Raw genomic sequence first — 17,892 nt, 5'->3', positions numbered from 1 at the left:
GTACCTGAAGTCTTATGGACTTACTGTTGACCAGTGATACATTTTATATTTAACAACAGGCTAATATTTAGGATTATCTTTCTTCCTTCTATCTTTAGTTGGATGCATTGTTAGTGACAGAATTTCATAATTTCTTCCATAGGAGAAAAAAATATTGTGCCCTCAGTCAAACACTGTGGCGGAGACTTTTCATTTCATTTGTTCACTGTTCAGTTGCTCAGTCAAGTCTGACACTTTGTGACCTCATGGACTGCAGCATGCCAGGCTTCCCTGTCCTTCCCTATCTCTTGGAGTTTACTCATACTCATGTCTGTGGAGTCAGTGATGGCATCCAGCCATCTCATACTCGGATGCCCCCTTCTCTTCCTGCCCTCAATCTTTCCCAGCATCAGGATCTTTTCCAATGAATTGGTTCTTTGCATCATGTGGCCAAAATATTGGCACTTCAGCTTCTGCATCTGTGCTTCCACTGAATATTCAGGGTTGATTTCCTTTAGGATTGACTGGTTTGATTTCCTTGCAGTCCAAGGGACTCTCAACAATCTTCTCCAGCACCCCAGTTTGAAAGTGTCAGTTCTTTGGCATCAGCCTTCTTTATGGTCCAACTCTCACATCCATACATGACTGCTGGAAAAACCATAGCTTTGACCATACAGACTTTTGTTGGCAAAGTGATGACTGCGTTTTAATATGCTGTCTAGGTTTGTCATAACTTTTCTTCCAAGGAGCAAGCATCTTTTAATTTCATGACTGCAGTCTCAGTCCCACAGTGATATTTTGAGCCCAAGAAAATAAAGTCTGTCACTGTTGCCATTTTCTCCCCTATCTATTTGTCATGAAGTGATGGGACCGGATGCCATGAGCTTAGTTTTTTGAATGTTGGGTTTTAAGCCAGCTTTTTCACTCTGGTCTTTCACCTTCATCAAGAGGCTCTTTAATTCCTCTTTGTTTTCTGCCAGTAGGGTGGTGTTATCTGCATAACTACCACACAGTTGGGCTCATTTCACATACTAACAAAGTTATGCTCAAAATCTTTAAAGCTAGGCTTCAGTAGTACTTGAGCCAAGAACTTCCAAATGTACAAGCTGCATTTCCAAGAGGGAGAAGTACCAGAGATAAAATTGCTAATATTTGTTGGATCATGGAGAAAGCAAGGGAGTTCCAAAAAAACATCTACTTCTGCTTCACTGACTATGCTAAAGCTTTTGACTGTGTGGATCACAGCTGTGGAGAATTCTTCTACTGATAGGAGTACCAGACTACATTACCTGCCTCCTGAGAAACCTCTGTATGGGTCAAGAAGAAACAGTTAGAACCAGATATGGAACAACTGACTGGCTCAAAATTGGGAACAACCGATTGTTCAAATATTGTCACTCTGCTTATTTAACTTACATGCAGAGTACACCATGTAAAATGCTGGGCAGGAGGAAACAGAAGCTAGAATCAAGAAATATAAACAACTTCAGATATGCAGGTAATACCACTCTAGTGGCAGAAAGTGAAGAGGAACTAAAGAGCCTTTTGATGAGGGTGAAAGAGGAGAGTGAAAAAGCTGGCTTAAAACTCAACATTCAGAAATCTAAGATCATGGCATCTGGTCCCATCACTATGGCAAATAGAAAGGGAAGAAGTGGAAGCAGTCACAGATTTTATTTTCTTGGGCTTCAGAATCAGTGTGGACGGTGACTGCAGCCATGAAATTAGAAGACAGTTGCTCTACAAGTCTAGACAGCGTATTGAATAGTAGAGATACCACTTTGCCAACAAAGGTCCGAATAGTCAAAGCTACGGTTTTTCCAGTAGTCATGTGCACATGTGACCATAAAGTTGGACCATAAAGAAGGCTGAGCATGAAGATGAATTGATGCTTTCCAATTGTGCTAGAGAAGACTCTTTAGAGTCTCTTAGACTGCAAGGAGATCAAACCAGGCAATCTGAAGGAAATGAGCCCTGAGTATTCATTGGAAAGACTGATGCTGAAGCTGGAGCTTCAGTACTTTAGCCTCCCGATTCTAAGAGCTGACTCATTGGAAAAGACCTGATGCTGGGAAAGATTGAGGGCAGGAGGAGAACAGGGCGACGGAGGATGAGATGGTTAGATAGCATCACCAACTTAATAGACATGAATTTGAGCAAACTCTGGGAGATAGTGAAGGATAGGGAAGCCTGAAGTGCTGCAGTCCATTGGTTCACAAAGAGCTGGACATGACTGAGCTACTGAAGAGTAACAACAGCAACCACGTAGTACATCTTTAAGTGTTTTGAGACAAGTCTTCATTATCAAATGATTGTGCAAATTAGAACTGCCATGATAAACTCTGATGATGACATTAGTGTATACTTTTATTGTTAATACTGCCAGTCCTCCTTTATCTTTACTTTTTCTATTTAGAAGAATCTCACGTATGTCTGGAAAAATATTATTACTTAACTATTACCCAGTTACTTGAAAATAAGCTACAAAGATTATTTGATTACTTTTGGTAATAAGTGACTTACTGATTTTTTTTTTTTTTTTGACTTACTGATTTTTAACAGAATTTTCTTTCAAGTTTCTTTACCTATTTAAAAGACCATTTAAATAAATTACTCATCAAAATGTTTTCCCTAATTATATTTGTAGGATGAACTTTCTGATGTTAGCCAGGGAGGATCTAAAGCTACCACTCCAGCGTCAACAACTGCTTCAGATGTGGCAGCAATACCTATCGATACTCCCTTACATGAGGAGAATGAAGGAATTGTGAAGGTTGCAGATACACCAGATAAGTCAGAGATAAGCAAGCATATTGAAGTACAAGTAGTCCAAGAAACTAGAAACATATCAACAGGTAAGTAACCTTAGTTTTTTCTATACTGGCAAAGTATTCAGTAAATCCAAATGATGCAAATGTGAGAAGGTACATCTCTGGGGGTGTTGCTGCTGTAGATTCATAAAATTGTACTCAATTGTAAATAAGCTTAAAAGATGTGATGATTAAAAGTTAAGTTTTAGAGAGTAAAAATGGCGTGGGTAAAGAGTGGCTGGGGTTTGGAGAGCCTGAAAGGCAGGAGGACATTCTTTATCTGTTCTCTGCCATAGGTCATTAGTCTCTGTCCTTAATCTCTCTGTATTTCATCCCTTAATTAAAATGAAAATACTGAGTTCTGGCCTGGTATACAGTGCATTGTGTCCAAAGTAACACAAATGAAAACTTTCATTGTTTTTTTTTTTTTAATTTCCATATTGACTGTTAATTGAATATATGACCTATTGTCTGTTTAACCTTGTGTTTCTCAGCTCTCTAAAAATTTTTATGATCAAATGATGTATTTACAACCATAGAAACAATTTTCATATCAGGGGCTGTATGTGTTATATGTGTTATTTTTGTTATCTTGTCCTTTTCTAAGGTTCTGCTGAAAATGAAGAGAAGTCAGAAGTTCAGGCAATCATTGAATCCACTCCTGAGTTGGATATGGACAAAGATCTCAGTGGATATAAAGGCTCAAGGTACTGTTCAAGTCTAATTGGGATATCTTACTTCTTTCCTTTTCCCATCTCCCCTAAGCACATTGCTGTTCCCCAGTCTCTGACCAGATAAAGTGCATTCAGATGTTTTGCTGAAGAAATGTTGATGTTATGTTTTCTCTTTTTGAAGCTAGACCTTGTACATAATTTTCCTGTTCTGTGAACCGTTACCTTTTTAGCATCAGGGACTAGAAGCATGCAGAAGGATGGGGAAAAAAGACAGTGAAGGAGTAGTCCATAAAGGAATATTCCATGGTTTGTGGAACTTGGGAAAACATAAAAGCAAAAGTGGGGAAAGTATAATTTGAAAGGACCTATTCCTTCTTCCAAATCAGGAAGAAGAGAATGTATTCCCTTCAAAACTGTAATGGTTTCATTACTGCAAGAAATTAGTCTCATTTTAGTATTATTTTACATGGGGAGGCTGTTTAGTGATTAGAGGAGAATGGTTATGTATCATCTTAATGAAGGTTGTCTGAATTGGAATTCTCCAGGCCAGAATACTGGAGTGGGTGGCTGTTCCCTTCTCCAGGGGATCTTCCCAACCCAGGGATCAAACCCAGGTCTCCCGTATTGCAGGTGGATTTTTTACCTTCTGAGCTATCAGGGAAACCCTATGATAAGACTGTATGCATTCTAATCCTGACCTGGATTTGAATCTGAGGTAAGTTTCTACATCCATGAAAGAGAATTATGATAATACCTTAGATGATTGTAAGGAGTAAATGAATCAATATATGTTAAATCATTGGCAGAGTGCCCAGTTCAATAAAGGTTAGCTAACATTATTGTTACCATCATATAATTTGATCTTTATTATAACCTTACGAGACAGATGTCCTTCCCTTCACATATAAAGAAGCTCAGAGTTGTGTACTATTTTGTCCGGACTAACAAGAGGTGGAACTAGCATTCAATCTAAGACTTTGATTTCAAAGGCTGTGCCCTATTGAAATACTTTTTTCTTTATTGTTTATTTAAGAAATTAAACAATGCAGTGTATAAAAAGTGAAATTTGCTTTTCCATCCTCTCCTAAACCTACTTATTAACACTTGTGCCCACTTATAATTTTGAACCTTTTTTTAAAAATAAAAAACATATTTTTATTAGAGTAAAGCATGTATACAGTATTAAGGTAAATGGTAATAACAAAATACTTCCCTGGTTGCTCAGATGGTAAATAATCTTTCTGCAGTGCAGGAGACCTGGGTTCAGACCCTGGGTCGGGAAGATCCCCTGGAGAAGGGAATGGCTACCCATTCCAGTATTCTTGCCTGGAGAATTCCATGGACAGCGTAGCCTGGCAGGCTATAGTCCATTGGATTGCAAAGAATTGAACACTACTGAGCAACTAACACTTTTTTTTTCAACGTATGTATGCAGTATTAAGGTCAAATGGTAATACAAAATATGAAAGGCAGTAGTAGCCCCTTGCCTCTCCTGACCCTTCATTCCCATTCTCAAGAGGATATCTCTTATCACCTCTCATGTCACTTTGCGTATTTATCTTCAGGTATCTAAATCACATCTTCCTGTGCTATTCTTCTTTGGTCTCTCTCTTTTTCAGTTGAGATTCTGTGAGAAAATCAAGTCATAATGCCCTACAGCACCCTGTTTGTATAGTGAATTAACTATACTCCTGTGTGTCTAGAACAGTACTAGCTATGTACTTCCTTTGAAAAAATTGAGCAAATAGTCACTCATCATTTTCTGAATTCTGTGGATCACGTTAGGATCACGGGTTTAAAAAAGGCTGCATTATTACCTATTGACTTTATAGTGAAAGATGACAAGGACATAGCTATTTAAACCATCATCTTTCCTTTCATTCTCCCAATATAATTATATTTCAGTTTCATTTAAATTAAGATTCACTGTTTGTATCATTATGATTATATAAATACTAACAACAGCCTAGTCACAGATTATGCTATGATGACATTTCCTTTCTTTGATTTTCTTTAATTTTTAGTAAAGTCTCAGGGTTTTTTTGTTTCTGTTTTCTTTCTTTTGCTTAGGTTTCTACACACCTATCACTAATTCGCCGACAGATACCCAGCAAATCATAAATGTAAACATTCTCAAATGGCCAAATATAAAACCAGTTTCTTGGCAGCATTTATTTCCATTCTCCAATGCTGGACTTTATTGTGTTTGCTCAGGTCCTGGAATTTGTTCTCATTTTCTTGCTGGGAATTCTTTTCATGTCTCTCCTCTGTTCTGTCTCCTGGGCCCATGTCATCTTGTTGTTGTTGTTGTTCAGTTGCTTAGTCATGTTTGACACTCTGCGACCCCATGGACCTGTCCTTCATCATCTCCTGGAGCTTGCTTAAACTCATGTGCATTGAGTCAGTGATGCCATCCAGCCATCTCTTCTTTTGTCATCCCCTTCTCCTGCCTTCTATCTTTCCCAGCATCAGGGTCTTTTCAAATGAGTCGGCTCTTCGCATCAGGTGGCCAAAGTATTGGGGCTTCAGCTTCAGCTGAATGAATATTCATCCAATGAATATTCAGGGTTGATTTCCTTTAGGATTGACTGATTTGATCTCCTTGCAGTTCACAGGACTCTCAAGAGTCTTCTCTATTACTACAGTTCGAAAGCATCAATTCTGTGCTCAGCCTTCTTTATGGGCCAGCTCTCACATCCATATATGACTACTGGAAAAACCATAGCTTTGACTAGATGGACCTTTGTCCACAAAGTAATGTCTCTGCTTTTTAATACACTCTCTAGGTTTGTCATGGCTTTTCTTCCAAGGAGCAAACGCCTGGCTGCAGTCGCCATCCCACAGTGATTTTGGAGCCCAAGAAAATAGTCTTTTACTGTTTCCATTGTTGTCCTGTCTATTTGCCATGAAGTGATAGGACCAGATGCCATGATCTTAGTTTTCTGAATGTTGAGTTTTAAGTCAGCTTTTTCACTCTCTTTTACTTTCATCAAGAGGCTCTTTAGTCCTCTTCACTTTCTGCCATAAGGGTGTTGTCATCAGCATATCTGAGATTATTGATATTTCTCCGAGCAATCTTGATTCTAGTTCATGCTTCATGCAGCCCAGCATTTTGCATGATGTACTCTGCATATAAGTTAAATAAGCAGGGTGACAATATATAGCCTTGACATACTCCTTCCCAATTTGGAACCAGTTTGTTGTTCATGTCTGGTTCTAACTGTTGCTTCTTGACCTGCATACAGGTTTCTCAGGAGGCAGGTACGGTGGTCTGGTATTCCCATCTCTTGAAGAATTTTCCATAGTTTGTTGTGATCCACACAGTCAAAGGCTTTAGCCTAGTCAGTGAAGCAAAGTAGATGTTTTTCTGGAATTCTCTTGCTTTTTTGATGATCCAGCAGATGTTGGCAATTTGAGCTCTGGTTCCTCTCTGCCTTTTCTAAATCCAGCTTGTACATCTGGAAGTTCTTGGTTGTTCACATACTGTTCAAACCTAGCTTGGAGGGTTTGGAGCATGACCTTGCTAGCATGTGAAATGAGTGCAATTGTGTGGTAGCTTGAGCATTCTTTGGCATTGCCCTTCTTTGGGATTGGAATGAAAACTGACCTTTTCCAGTCCTGTGGCCATTGCTGAGTTTCCAAATTTGCTGGCAAATCGAGTGCAGCACTTTAACATCATCATCTTTTAGGACTTGAAATAGCTAAGCTGGAATTCCTCAACTCCACTAGCCTTGTTTTTAGTGATGCCTCCTAAGGCCCACTTGACTTTGCACTCCAGGATGTCTGGCTCTAGGTGAGTGATCACACCATCACAGTTATCCAGGTCATTAAGATCTTTTTTTGTATGTGTATTTCTTGTATGTGTATGTATTTATTTTTTGCATGTGTATCTTTATTGTATGTGTATCTTCTGTGTATTCTTGCCACCTCTTCTTAATATCTTCTGCTTCATGTCATCTTGCTTCTTGATTTATGCCTTTGTTTTGGCAGAACATATTCCTACTAGCCTTCCTGGAAAAGACTGTTTGCAACTAAGTTTTTTGAGAACTTGAATGTGATATATGTCATTTAAAGGGATGATTCATAGTTTGATTGGATACAGAATTCTATATTGGAAAATCTTTGTAAGTTTTTCTTCAGAATTGTGAAGACATTAATTCATTATCATGGTCAGTTTGGAGTGTTGCTATGTGGACTCTTGCTTTTTTATATATATTCTTTGTAAGTTTTAGGATCTTTGTCCCTATTTGTTGTTGCTCTGTTTTTTCCTTTCTAAAAATTCATGATGATGTAGGGGTCTTCTTCTGTATCTGAGGTAACGTGTTTCATCTGCAAATTTTTATTTCCAGTTGAGAAATTTTTTCTTTATTTCTCTTTGTCTTCTCTCTTTCTGGAACTATTAGGTAGATACTGAACATTCTGAACCGATACTCATAAATCCCCTTTCCCTCTTTTTTTTCTCTCTCTTCTATTTTTGTTGTAATTTCTGGATGATTTCCCCAACTTTATCTCTCAACTGTCAACATTTTTTTTCCTTAAAAGCTTTTTCTTGGATGGTTACTTTTTTATAACATCCTACAATTCCCTTGTGGATGTAGCTTTATTATGAAAATAAAATTATTGTGTTGTTTGTTTTTTTTTCCCCCCAAATTTTTGCTGCTGTTTGCATTCATTGTCTCCTTTTATTCTGAGTACCCTATCACAGTCCATGACTTTAGGGCTTTTAATTTTATAATGGAGGCTTTCTTTGGATATCTGGTGTTTTTTGGCTGTTTTGCTCATACTTACGTAAAAGATTAAAAAGACGTGGCCTGACTACACAGAAGAATTATATACAGAAAAGGTCTTAGTGATGCAGATAACCACGATGGTGTGGTCACTGACCTAGAGCCTGACATCCTGGAGTGCAAAGTCAAATGGGCCTTAGGAAACATTACTAAAAATAATGCTAGTGGAGGTGATGAAATTCCAGCTGAGCTGTTAAAATTGATAAAAGATGGTGCTGATAAAGTACTGTACTCAATATATCAGCAAATCTGGAAGACTCAGCAGTGGCCACAGGACTAGAAAAGGTCAGTTTTCATTCTAATCCCAAAGAAAGACAGTGCCAAAGAACGTACAAAATACTGTATATTTGTGCTCATTTTGCAATGTAGTAAGGTTATGCTCAAAAGCCTTCAAGCTAGGTTTTGGTCATACATGAACTGAAAACTTCTTTAACTCAATGAAACTACGAGCCGTGCCATGTAGGGCCACCCAAGACGGATGGGTCATGGTGGAAAGTTCTGCCAAAACGTGGTCCACTGGAGAAGGGAATGGCAACCACTTCAGTATTCTTCTATGGTGAACCCCATGAGCAGTATGAAAAGGCAAAAAGATAGGACACTGAAAGATGAACTCCCCAGGTCAGTAGGTGCCCAATACTCTATGGGAGATCAGTGGAGAAATAACTCCAGAAGGAATGAAGAGACGGAGTCAAAGCGAAAATAGTGCCCAGTTGTGGATGTGACTGGTGATAGAAGTAAAGTCTGATGCTGTAAAGAGCAGTATTGCATAGGAACCTGGAATGTTAGGTCCGTGAATCAAGGCAAATTGGAAGTGGTCAGACAGGAGATGGCAAGAGTGAACATCAACATTTTAGGAATCAGTGAACTAAAATGGACTGGAGTGGGTGAATTTAACTCAGATGACCATTATATCTACTATTGTGGACAAGAATCCCTTAGAAGAAATGGAGTAGCCATCATAGTAAACAAGAGTCCAAAGTGCAGTACTTGGATGCAATCTCAAAAACAACAGAATGATCTCTGTTTGTTTCCAAGGCAAACCATTCAATATCACAGTAATCCAAGTCTATGCCCCAACCACTAATGCTGAAGAAGCTGAAGTTGAACAGTTGTAAGACAACGTACAAGACCTCTAGAACTCGCGTCCAAAAACGATGTACTTTTCATTATAGGGGACTGGAATACAAAAGTAGGAAGTCAAGAAATACCTGGAGTAACAGGTAAATTTGGCCTTGGAGTACAGAATGAAGCAGGGTAAAGGCTAATAGAGTTTTACCAAGAGAACAGACTGGTCATAGCAAACACCCTCTTCCAACAACCCAAGAGACGACTCTACACATGCACACCACCAGATGGTTAAAACCGAAATCAGATTGATTATATTCTTTGCAGCCAAAGATGGAGAAACTCTATACAGTCAGCAAAAACAAGACCAGGAGCTGACTGTGGCTCAGATCATGAACTCCTTATTGCCAAATTCAGACTTAAATTGAAGAAAATAGGGGAAACCACTAGACCATTCAAGTATGACCTAAATCAAATCACTTATGATTATACAGTGGAAGTGAGGAATAGATTCAAGGGGTTAGATCTGATAGATCAAGTGCCTGAAGAACTATGGACAGAGGTTCACGACATTGTACGAGAGACAGGGATCAAGACCATCCCCAAGAAAAAGAAATGAAAAATGGCAAAATGGCTGTCTGAGGAGGCCTTATAAATAGCTGTAAAAAGAGAGATGAAAGGCAAATGAGAAAAGGAAAGATAAACCTATTTGAATGCAGAGTTCCAAAGAATAGCAAGGAGAGATAGGAAAGCCTTCCTAAGTGATCAGTGCAAATAAATAGAGGAAAACAACAGAACAGGAAAGACTAGAGATCTCTTCAAGAAAATTAAGAGATGGGAATTCCCTGGTGGTCCAGTGGCTAAGACTCTGCGCTCCTGATACAAGAGGGCTGGGTTTGATCCCTGGTCAGGGAACTAGATCCCACATGCCACAACTAAGACTCTATGCAGTCAAATAAATAAAAATAAATGTTTAAAAAAAAAAAAAAGAAAATTAGAGATACCAAGGGAACACTTTGTGCAAAGGTGGGCACAGTAAAGGACAAAAACAGTATGGACCTAACAGAAGCAGAAGAGGTTAAGAAGAGGTGACAAGAATACACAGAAGAACTACACAAAAGAGATCTTCATGGCCCAGATAATCACAATGGTATGATCACTCACCTAGAGCCAGGCATCCTGGAATGTGAAGTCAAGTGGGCCTTAGGAAGCATCACTATGAACAAAGCGTGGAGGTGATGGAATTTCAGTTGAGCTATTTCAAATCTTAAAAGATGATGCTGTGAAAGTACTGCATTCAATATACCAGCAATTTTGAAAACTCAGCTATGGCCACAAGACTGGAAAAGGTCAGTTTTCATTCCAATCCCAAAGAAAGGCAATGCCAAAGAATGCTCAAACTATTGCACAATTGCACTCATCTCACACACTAGAAAAGTAATGCTCAAAATTTTCCAAGCCAGGCTTCAATAGTACGTGAGCCATGAACTTTCAGATGTTCAAGCTGGATTTAGAAAAGGCAGAGGAACCAGAGATCAAATTGCCAACGTCCGCTGGATCATCGAAAAAGCAAGAGAGTTCCAGAAAAGCATCTTCTTTATTGAGTATGCCAAAGCCTTTGACTGTGTGGATCACACAAACTTTGGAAAATTCTTCAGGAGATGGTAATACCAGACCACCTGACCTGCCTCTTGAGAAATCTGTATGCAGGTCAGGAAGCGACAGTTAGAACTGGACATAGAACAACAGACTGGTTCCAACATCAAGGCTGTATGTTGTCACCCTGCTTATTTAACTTATATGCAGAGTACATCATGAGAAACGCCGGGCTGGATGAAGCACAAGCTGCAATAAAGATTGCTGGGAGAAATATTAATAACCTCAGACATGCAGATGGCATCACCTTAATGGCAGAAAGTGAAGAAGAACTAAAGAGCCTCTTGATGAAAATGAAAGAGGAGTGTGAAAAAGTTGGCTTAAAGCTCAGCATTCAGAAAACTAAGATCATGGCATCTGGTCCCATTTCTTCATGGCAAATAGATGGGGAAACAGTGACAGCTTTTTTTGGGGGTGGGCTCCAAAATCACTGCAGATGGTGACTGCAGTCATGAAATAAAAAGATGCTTGCTCCTTGGAAGAAAAGTTATGATCAACCTAGACAGCATATTAAAAGGAAAAGACATTATTTTGCTAGCCAAGTTCCATCTAGTCAAAGCTATGGTTTTCCCAGTAGTTACGTATGGATGTGAGAGTTGGACTATAAAGAAAGCTGAGCGCCGAAGGATTGATGCTTTTGAATTACAGTGTTGGAGAAGACTCTGGAGAGTCCCTTGGATATCAAGCAGATCCAACCAGTCCATCCTAAAGGAAATCAGTCCTGAATGTTCATTGGAAGGATTGATGCTGAAGCTGAAACTCCAATACTTTGGCCACCTGATGCAAAGAACTGACTCATTGGGAAAGACCCTGATGCTGGGAAAGATTGAAGGCAGGAGGAGAAGGGGACGAAAGAAGATGAGATGGTTGGACGGCATCATCAACCCGATGGACGTGAGTTTGAGTAATCTCCAGGAGTTGGTGATGGACCGGGAGGCCTGGTGTGCTGCAGTGGATGGGTTTGCAAGGAGTCAGACACAACTGAGCGACTGAACTGAACTGAAAACTTCCAGATGTACAAACTGGGTTTAGAAAAGGCAGAGGAACCAGAGATCAAATTGCCAACGCTAACTGGATCATAGAGAAAGCAAGGGAATTCCAACAGAACATCTATACTCCTGCTTCATTGACTATCCTAAAGCCTTTGACTGTGTCGATCATAACAAACTGTGGCAAATCTTAAAGAGATGGGAGTGCCAGACCACCATACCTGTCTCCTGAGAAACGTGTAAGTGGGTCAAGAAGCAACAGCTACGACTTTAAATGGAACAGCTGACAGGTTCAAAATTAGGAAAGGAGTACTACAGGGCTATATATTGTCACCCTATTTGACTTACTTGCAGAGTACATCATGCGAAATGCTGGTCTGGATGAATCACAAGCTAGAATCAAGATTGCTGGGAGATATATCAACAGCAGATATGCAGATTATATTCCTCTAATGGCAGAAAGTGAAGAGTAAAAAGAGCCTCTTGATGAGGGTGAAAGAGGAGAGTTAAAAAGTTGACTTGAAACTCAACATGCAACTAAGATCATGGCATGCAGTCCCATCACTTGATGGCAAACAGAAAGGAAAAAAGTGGAAGCAGTGATAGGTTTTATTTTGGGGGGCTCCAAAATTAGTGTGGATGGTGACTGCAGTCATGAGATTAAAAGACTTTCGTTCCTTGGAAGGAAAGCTATGAGAAACCTAGACAGCATGTTAAAAAGCAAAGACATCACTTTGCCAACAAAGATCCGTATAGTCAAAGCTTTGGTTTTTCCACTAGTCATGGATGGATGTGAGAGTTGGACCATAAAGAAGACTGAGTCCTGAAGAACTGATGTCTATGAATTTTGTGCTAGAGTAGACTCTTGAAAGTCTCTTGAAATACTAGCAGATCAAACCAGTGAATCCTAAAGGAAATCAACCCTGAATATTCATTGGAAGGACTGATGCTGAAGCTGAAGCTCCAATACTTTGGCCACCTGATATGAAGAATTGCTCATCGGAAAAGACCCTGATGCTGGAAAAGATAGAAGGCAGGAGGAGAAGGGGGTGACAAAAGATGAGATGGTTGGATGGCATCACTGACTCAATGCACATGAGTTTAAGCAAGCTCCGGGAGATGGTGAAGGACAGGGAAGCCTCATGACCTGCAGTCTGTGGAGTTGCAAAGAGTCGGACACAACTGAGCGACTGAACAACAACAAAGTTTTGGCACTTGTAAAGAATCTGCCTGCCAATGCAGGAGGTGTAAGAGACGTGGGTTCTTTACCTCAGTTGAGAAGATGCTCTGGAGTAGGAAATGGCAGCCCACTCTGGTATACTGGCCTGGAAAATCCCATGTCCAGGAGTCTCGTGGGCTACAGCCCTTCAGATCACCAAGAGTTAGACACGACTTTAGCGAGTGAACAACAAGTAAATGATATTGATTCTTCAGTTTTCTGCCTATAACATTTGACCTTGGCTTCTGTTGTTCAGGGAGTAATGCCAGGAAAAGGGAGGTCTCACTGCTCTGGAGGGTTGGATTTAGGTTCTCATACTGCTTCTTGTACTTACTATCATCCCATCCCTCTATCTTAATGTTTCTCTTGCAAACTTTTGTCTGCAGACTTCTGGTTACGTCAATTCCTAAGCTTTTCATGAATTTTGGCCTCATACTGACTTTCTCTCTAAACGCTTCTGGGTTAAGTTTCAGCTTAGTCTGGTCAGTTAAATCAGTTTCAAATGTTTACCCACATGTTTTTCCATCTTATAGAATTTTGTTCATGTTATGTCTGCTGTAGTTTCTTTTTCTGTTCCCTCTGTCCTTGTGGGCATATGCGTTTTAGATTCTTTTACTGTCATTTCAGTTGCATTTTTGAATTATTGGGTGATAAATTACTATCTCCACCATATTTAACTGGAAATCTTATGCAGACTTTTTTCTATTAATGTAACATTAATGCTTAGGCACTCACATTTCCCCGTTCTCCCATACAGCTTCAAAAAGGGCTTACATGCCCTGTATTGCAACTTGCTTTTTAAAAAGGACCTCTATATAATGGGTTTCTTTCGTTTTTGAAGCTCTATTTTAATGTTTTTAAAGTTAAAATTTTAAACTTTTAGATGTATACGTAACTTATTTCATCTGTGCCCTTTTAATGAGCACTTGGATTGTTTCAAGTTTTGCTGCTCTTACCGTCCTTTTACATAATAATTGCCTTCTTGTGACAGAGCTTTTGTAAGGTTTTTTATTTTAAAAAAAAAAATTTTTTTTTCCGCCCATACCACACTGCTTGCAGGATCTTAGTTCCCTGACCTGGGCCACCACAGTGAAAGTGCCAAGTCCTAACCAGTGGACACCAGGGAATTCCCTGTAGGAGTATTTTAGACATCAAGTCCTTGGTCACTGGGTAATTTGCATTTTAAATTTTAGTAGATCTTGCCAAGTTGCCCTTAAAAGAAAAATAAAATGGTGGTTCCAGTTTATACCCAGATAACATAGATCGTGGTAAAGATCATGGATTCTGAAGCCTGGCTGCCTAGGTTTGAGTTCTGCCTCTGACTCATTTGCTGGATGATTTTGGCAAATGCCATAACCTCTTTAGTTTCCTCTTCTGTAAAGTTGGAATAAGAGCAGCAGCACTTTTGTAGAGAAGATGTGGTTTTAATAAGGTGATCTATGAAAGGGCTTAGACCACCGCCTGAACAATGCAGAATAGTGCACTCTCTCAGCTGCTGTTTTTGTGTCTGCTAGGATCTCACCACAAAAATATTCTGTATTTTCTTCACTAGTTTTCTCTGTGGAATATAATGAAAATTTCTTAGGAAACCTGTGAGAAATTCTTTTAAATTATATTTTACATTAAATATTACAGGTTAAAATTCTTATGTAACTTAGCCTTTTGTATTCATTTTGCACTGTTAAAAACATCTTTGACATATCTGTTGATTTGGTTTTGTTTTTGTTGCCTAGCACTCCCACCAAAGGCATAGAGAACAAAGCTTTTGATCGCAATACAGAATCTCTCTTTGAAGAACTGTCTTCAGCTGGTTCAGGTCTAATTGGAGATGTGGATGAAGGAGCAGATTTACTAGGTATGATAGTTTATCTGAAATAGTATCATACTGTTTTAAAAATAGATTTTTAAAATGATACAATGGAACATTTCTTTAAAATGTCCCTAACTGGGGCTTCCCTGCTGGCTCGGTGGTAAAGAATCCGCCTGCCAATGCAAGACACCCTGGGCTGCCCCGTGATCTGGGGAGATCCCAAGCTCCACGAAGCAGCTAAGCCTGTGAACCACAACTACTGAGCCTGTGTTCTAGAGCCTGGAGCCGCAGCTACTGAGCCCCATGTGCCTTAGAGCCCGTACTCCACAAGGGAAGCCACCACTTGAGAAGCTTGTGCACTACAACTAGAGGGTAGCCCTTGCTCGCCTGCAACTAGAGAAAAGCCTGCAATGCACATCAAGGACCCAGCACAACCAAAAATAAATTTAAAAAAAGTCCCTAACTGTCCAGTGGGGCAGAGTTATTGTGCTTTTAAGTAATTAGTAGGAATGTATTCTTTGAAATCATGAAAGTTTTAAATGAAAATGTCTTCACCTATGGATGCATTTAGAATTGAATTGCTTTTTAGTTTGTATTTTGAATTCACATACACAATTTATTGAACTCCTTCCTGCTATGTTCTGAGAACAGTATTACATGTAAGAAACACAGTGATATATGTATACATGTGGTTATATATAGATGTATAGATTTTATGGGTTGATGGATAGTTACTTCCTGGTTTAAATAGAGTTCATTACATTCACTTGACTTTTCTGAGATTTCACAGAGTATTCTGTTTTAGCTTCTTGAGAAATATTGTAGAGTTTGTGTTGTTGAAGATTATCTGGTTTGAAAAGGATACTGTATTTGGCTCTTCTACTGTTGATCTGGTTTGTTGTTGCTGTTCAGTTGCTAAGTCTTGTCTGACTCTTTACAACCCCATGGACTATAGCCTGCCAGGTTCCTCTGTCCATGGGATTTCCCAGGCAAGAATGCTGGAGTGGATTGCCATTTCCTTCTCCAGGGGATCTTTCTAACCCATGGATTGAACCCTGGTCTCCTTCATTGGCAAGCAGATTCTTTACCACTGAGCCACCAGGGAGTGAATGACCTTTGCCAAATATCTTAACCTCTCTGGGCATTAGTTTCTTTGTGTATAAAAAGAAAGACTTGAGCTCTAATTCAGGGGTTGAATAGGCTGTGACTCCTGGATTATTTGTGTGTACAAATAAAGTTTTATTGGGACACAGTCACACTTTTTTAAACATTTTATCTTGATTTTGGGCTTCCCAGGTGGCACAGTGGTAAAGAATCTGCCTGGCAATGCAGGAGATGCAAGAGACGCAGGTTCAATCCCTGGGTCAGGAGGATCCCCTGGAGGAGGAAATGGCAACCCACTCCAGTATTCTTGCCTGGAAAATCCCATGGATAGAGCAGCCTGGCAGGCTACAGTCCATAACGTCTCAAAGAGTTGGTCAGGATGGAACACACACACACAGACACCCACACACAGTAGTTGCTTTTGCCCCACAATAGCAGAGTTAAGTTGTCCTTAACAGGGATTATATGGTTTACAAAACCTAAAATATTCACCATCTGGGCCTTTACACAAAAAGTTTGCACCTGCTCTAAGTGATCTTTATAGTTCCTTTGAACAGTAATTACATGAATGAGATTTCCCTGAAGGTCCAGTGGTTAAGACTCTGTACTTCCACTGCAGGGGTCATAGCTTCGGTCCCTAGTCGGTGAACTAAGATCTTGCAACTTGCACCATGCAGTAAAAAAAAAAAAAAAAAAGTTTACATGAATCTGACTCCTGTCAATTAGCTTTGATGTGCCTTTCTTTATAACTTAAGACCTTATAGAAATTGAATACATTATAGTATTAAAAATCTATGCCTTTGGAATGGATTCTGGTCTCCAAACATTTTTTGTATCCCTTAGTAATTCAGTATAGATTACACAGTTCTTAAAAGGTGCTGTTTGTCAATCTTGTGGATATAGAGAGGTGTTGCTTGCATTCATTTATGTCAAATTTATTGATTACCAGTTATGTCCTCAATAAGTATTTTTTGAAGGAAACACAGTTTCTGTCTACAGAGAGCTCATAGGCTTTTTTAAAGTAAAAGAGATTGAAAGTACATTAATAAACTTAGTCAGGTATAGACTCCTACCACTAAAGTTTAAGTAAAACATTGGAAGCTTTGAATGAACTTGCATTTTTCAAGGATGTCTTAAGGATTAATTCTTAAGAAGCACTCCATTTTTACATTTAAATTTATGCTCTAACTAACATTAAATTGTTAACGTTACAATGTGCATGAAAAGTTCCTTTTAAGATTTGACATAAGAAACTGATTTCCTGCCAAAATTGAGAAACAGATGCAAAAAAAGGTTAGAAAAAAGAATTTTTAATGTTTAAACACAACTCAAATTTATATACAGTAAAGCACAGTTTTTTGTTTTGACAAATGCATAGAATTGTATAGCCACCACCAGAATTAATATATATCACCTCTCAAAAAATTCCTTCATGCTTCCCCTTGGTAATTTACCAGAGTGAAGTACTTTCTAAATGTACTTTTAACCCTCTGCTTCCTTATAATCCAGTATTGAATAATATCATTATTGAGGTTGGTGGCCCTAAACTTAGTTTCTTGTAAAGATATAAGAAGCCACATAATGCTTAGAAATAATTGTCATCTTTTAAATAAAATATTTTTCCGAAAGCTTCCATTCTTTAAGTCAGAAAATTAAGCATAATAAATAGCTTAAAACAAAATCCTGATTTCCTTTCCACTTTGAAAAAAAGAAATAAACTGTAAACTACTCTCTTTTCCCTTTTGCAGATATTTATATATTTACCTGGAAAATGTTCCAGATTTGAAGTTTTAATATAT

General features: G+C 38.9%; 1 protein-coding gene across 8 annotated transcripts in view; it reads left to right on the top strand.

Moving 5' to 3' along the window:
• Window positions 1-17,892, top strand: part of SPAG9 (sperm associated antigen 9) — a 154,114-nt gene that overhangs the window by 95,580 nt on the left and 40,642 nt on the right. For all 8 annotated transcript variants that reach the window (XM_043471930.1, XM_043471922.1, XM_043471912.1 and 5 more), the window contains 3 exons: window positions 2,627-2,834; window positions 3,397-3,496; window positions 14,913-15,034. In XM_043471930.1, coding sequence (XP_043327865.1) covers window positions 2,627-2,834; window positions 3,397-3,496; window positions 14,913-15,034 — 430 coding nt within the window. The remainder of the gene's footprint in view (window positions 1-2,626; window positions 2,835-3,396; window positions 3,497-14,912; window positions 15,035-17,892) is intronic.

This window comes from Cervus canadensis, chromosome 1 (assembly GCF_019320065.1).
Source record: "Cervus canadensis isolate Bull #8, Minnesota chromosome 1, ASM1932006v1, whole genome shotgun sequence".
NCBI classification, from domain to species: Eukaryota; Metazoa; Chordata; class Mammalia; order Artiodactyla; family Cervidae; genus Cervus; species Cervus canadensis.
This window is presented reverse-complemented; position numbering and strand designations above follow the sequence as displayed.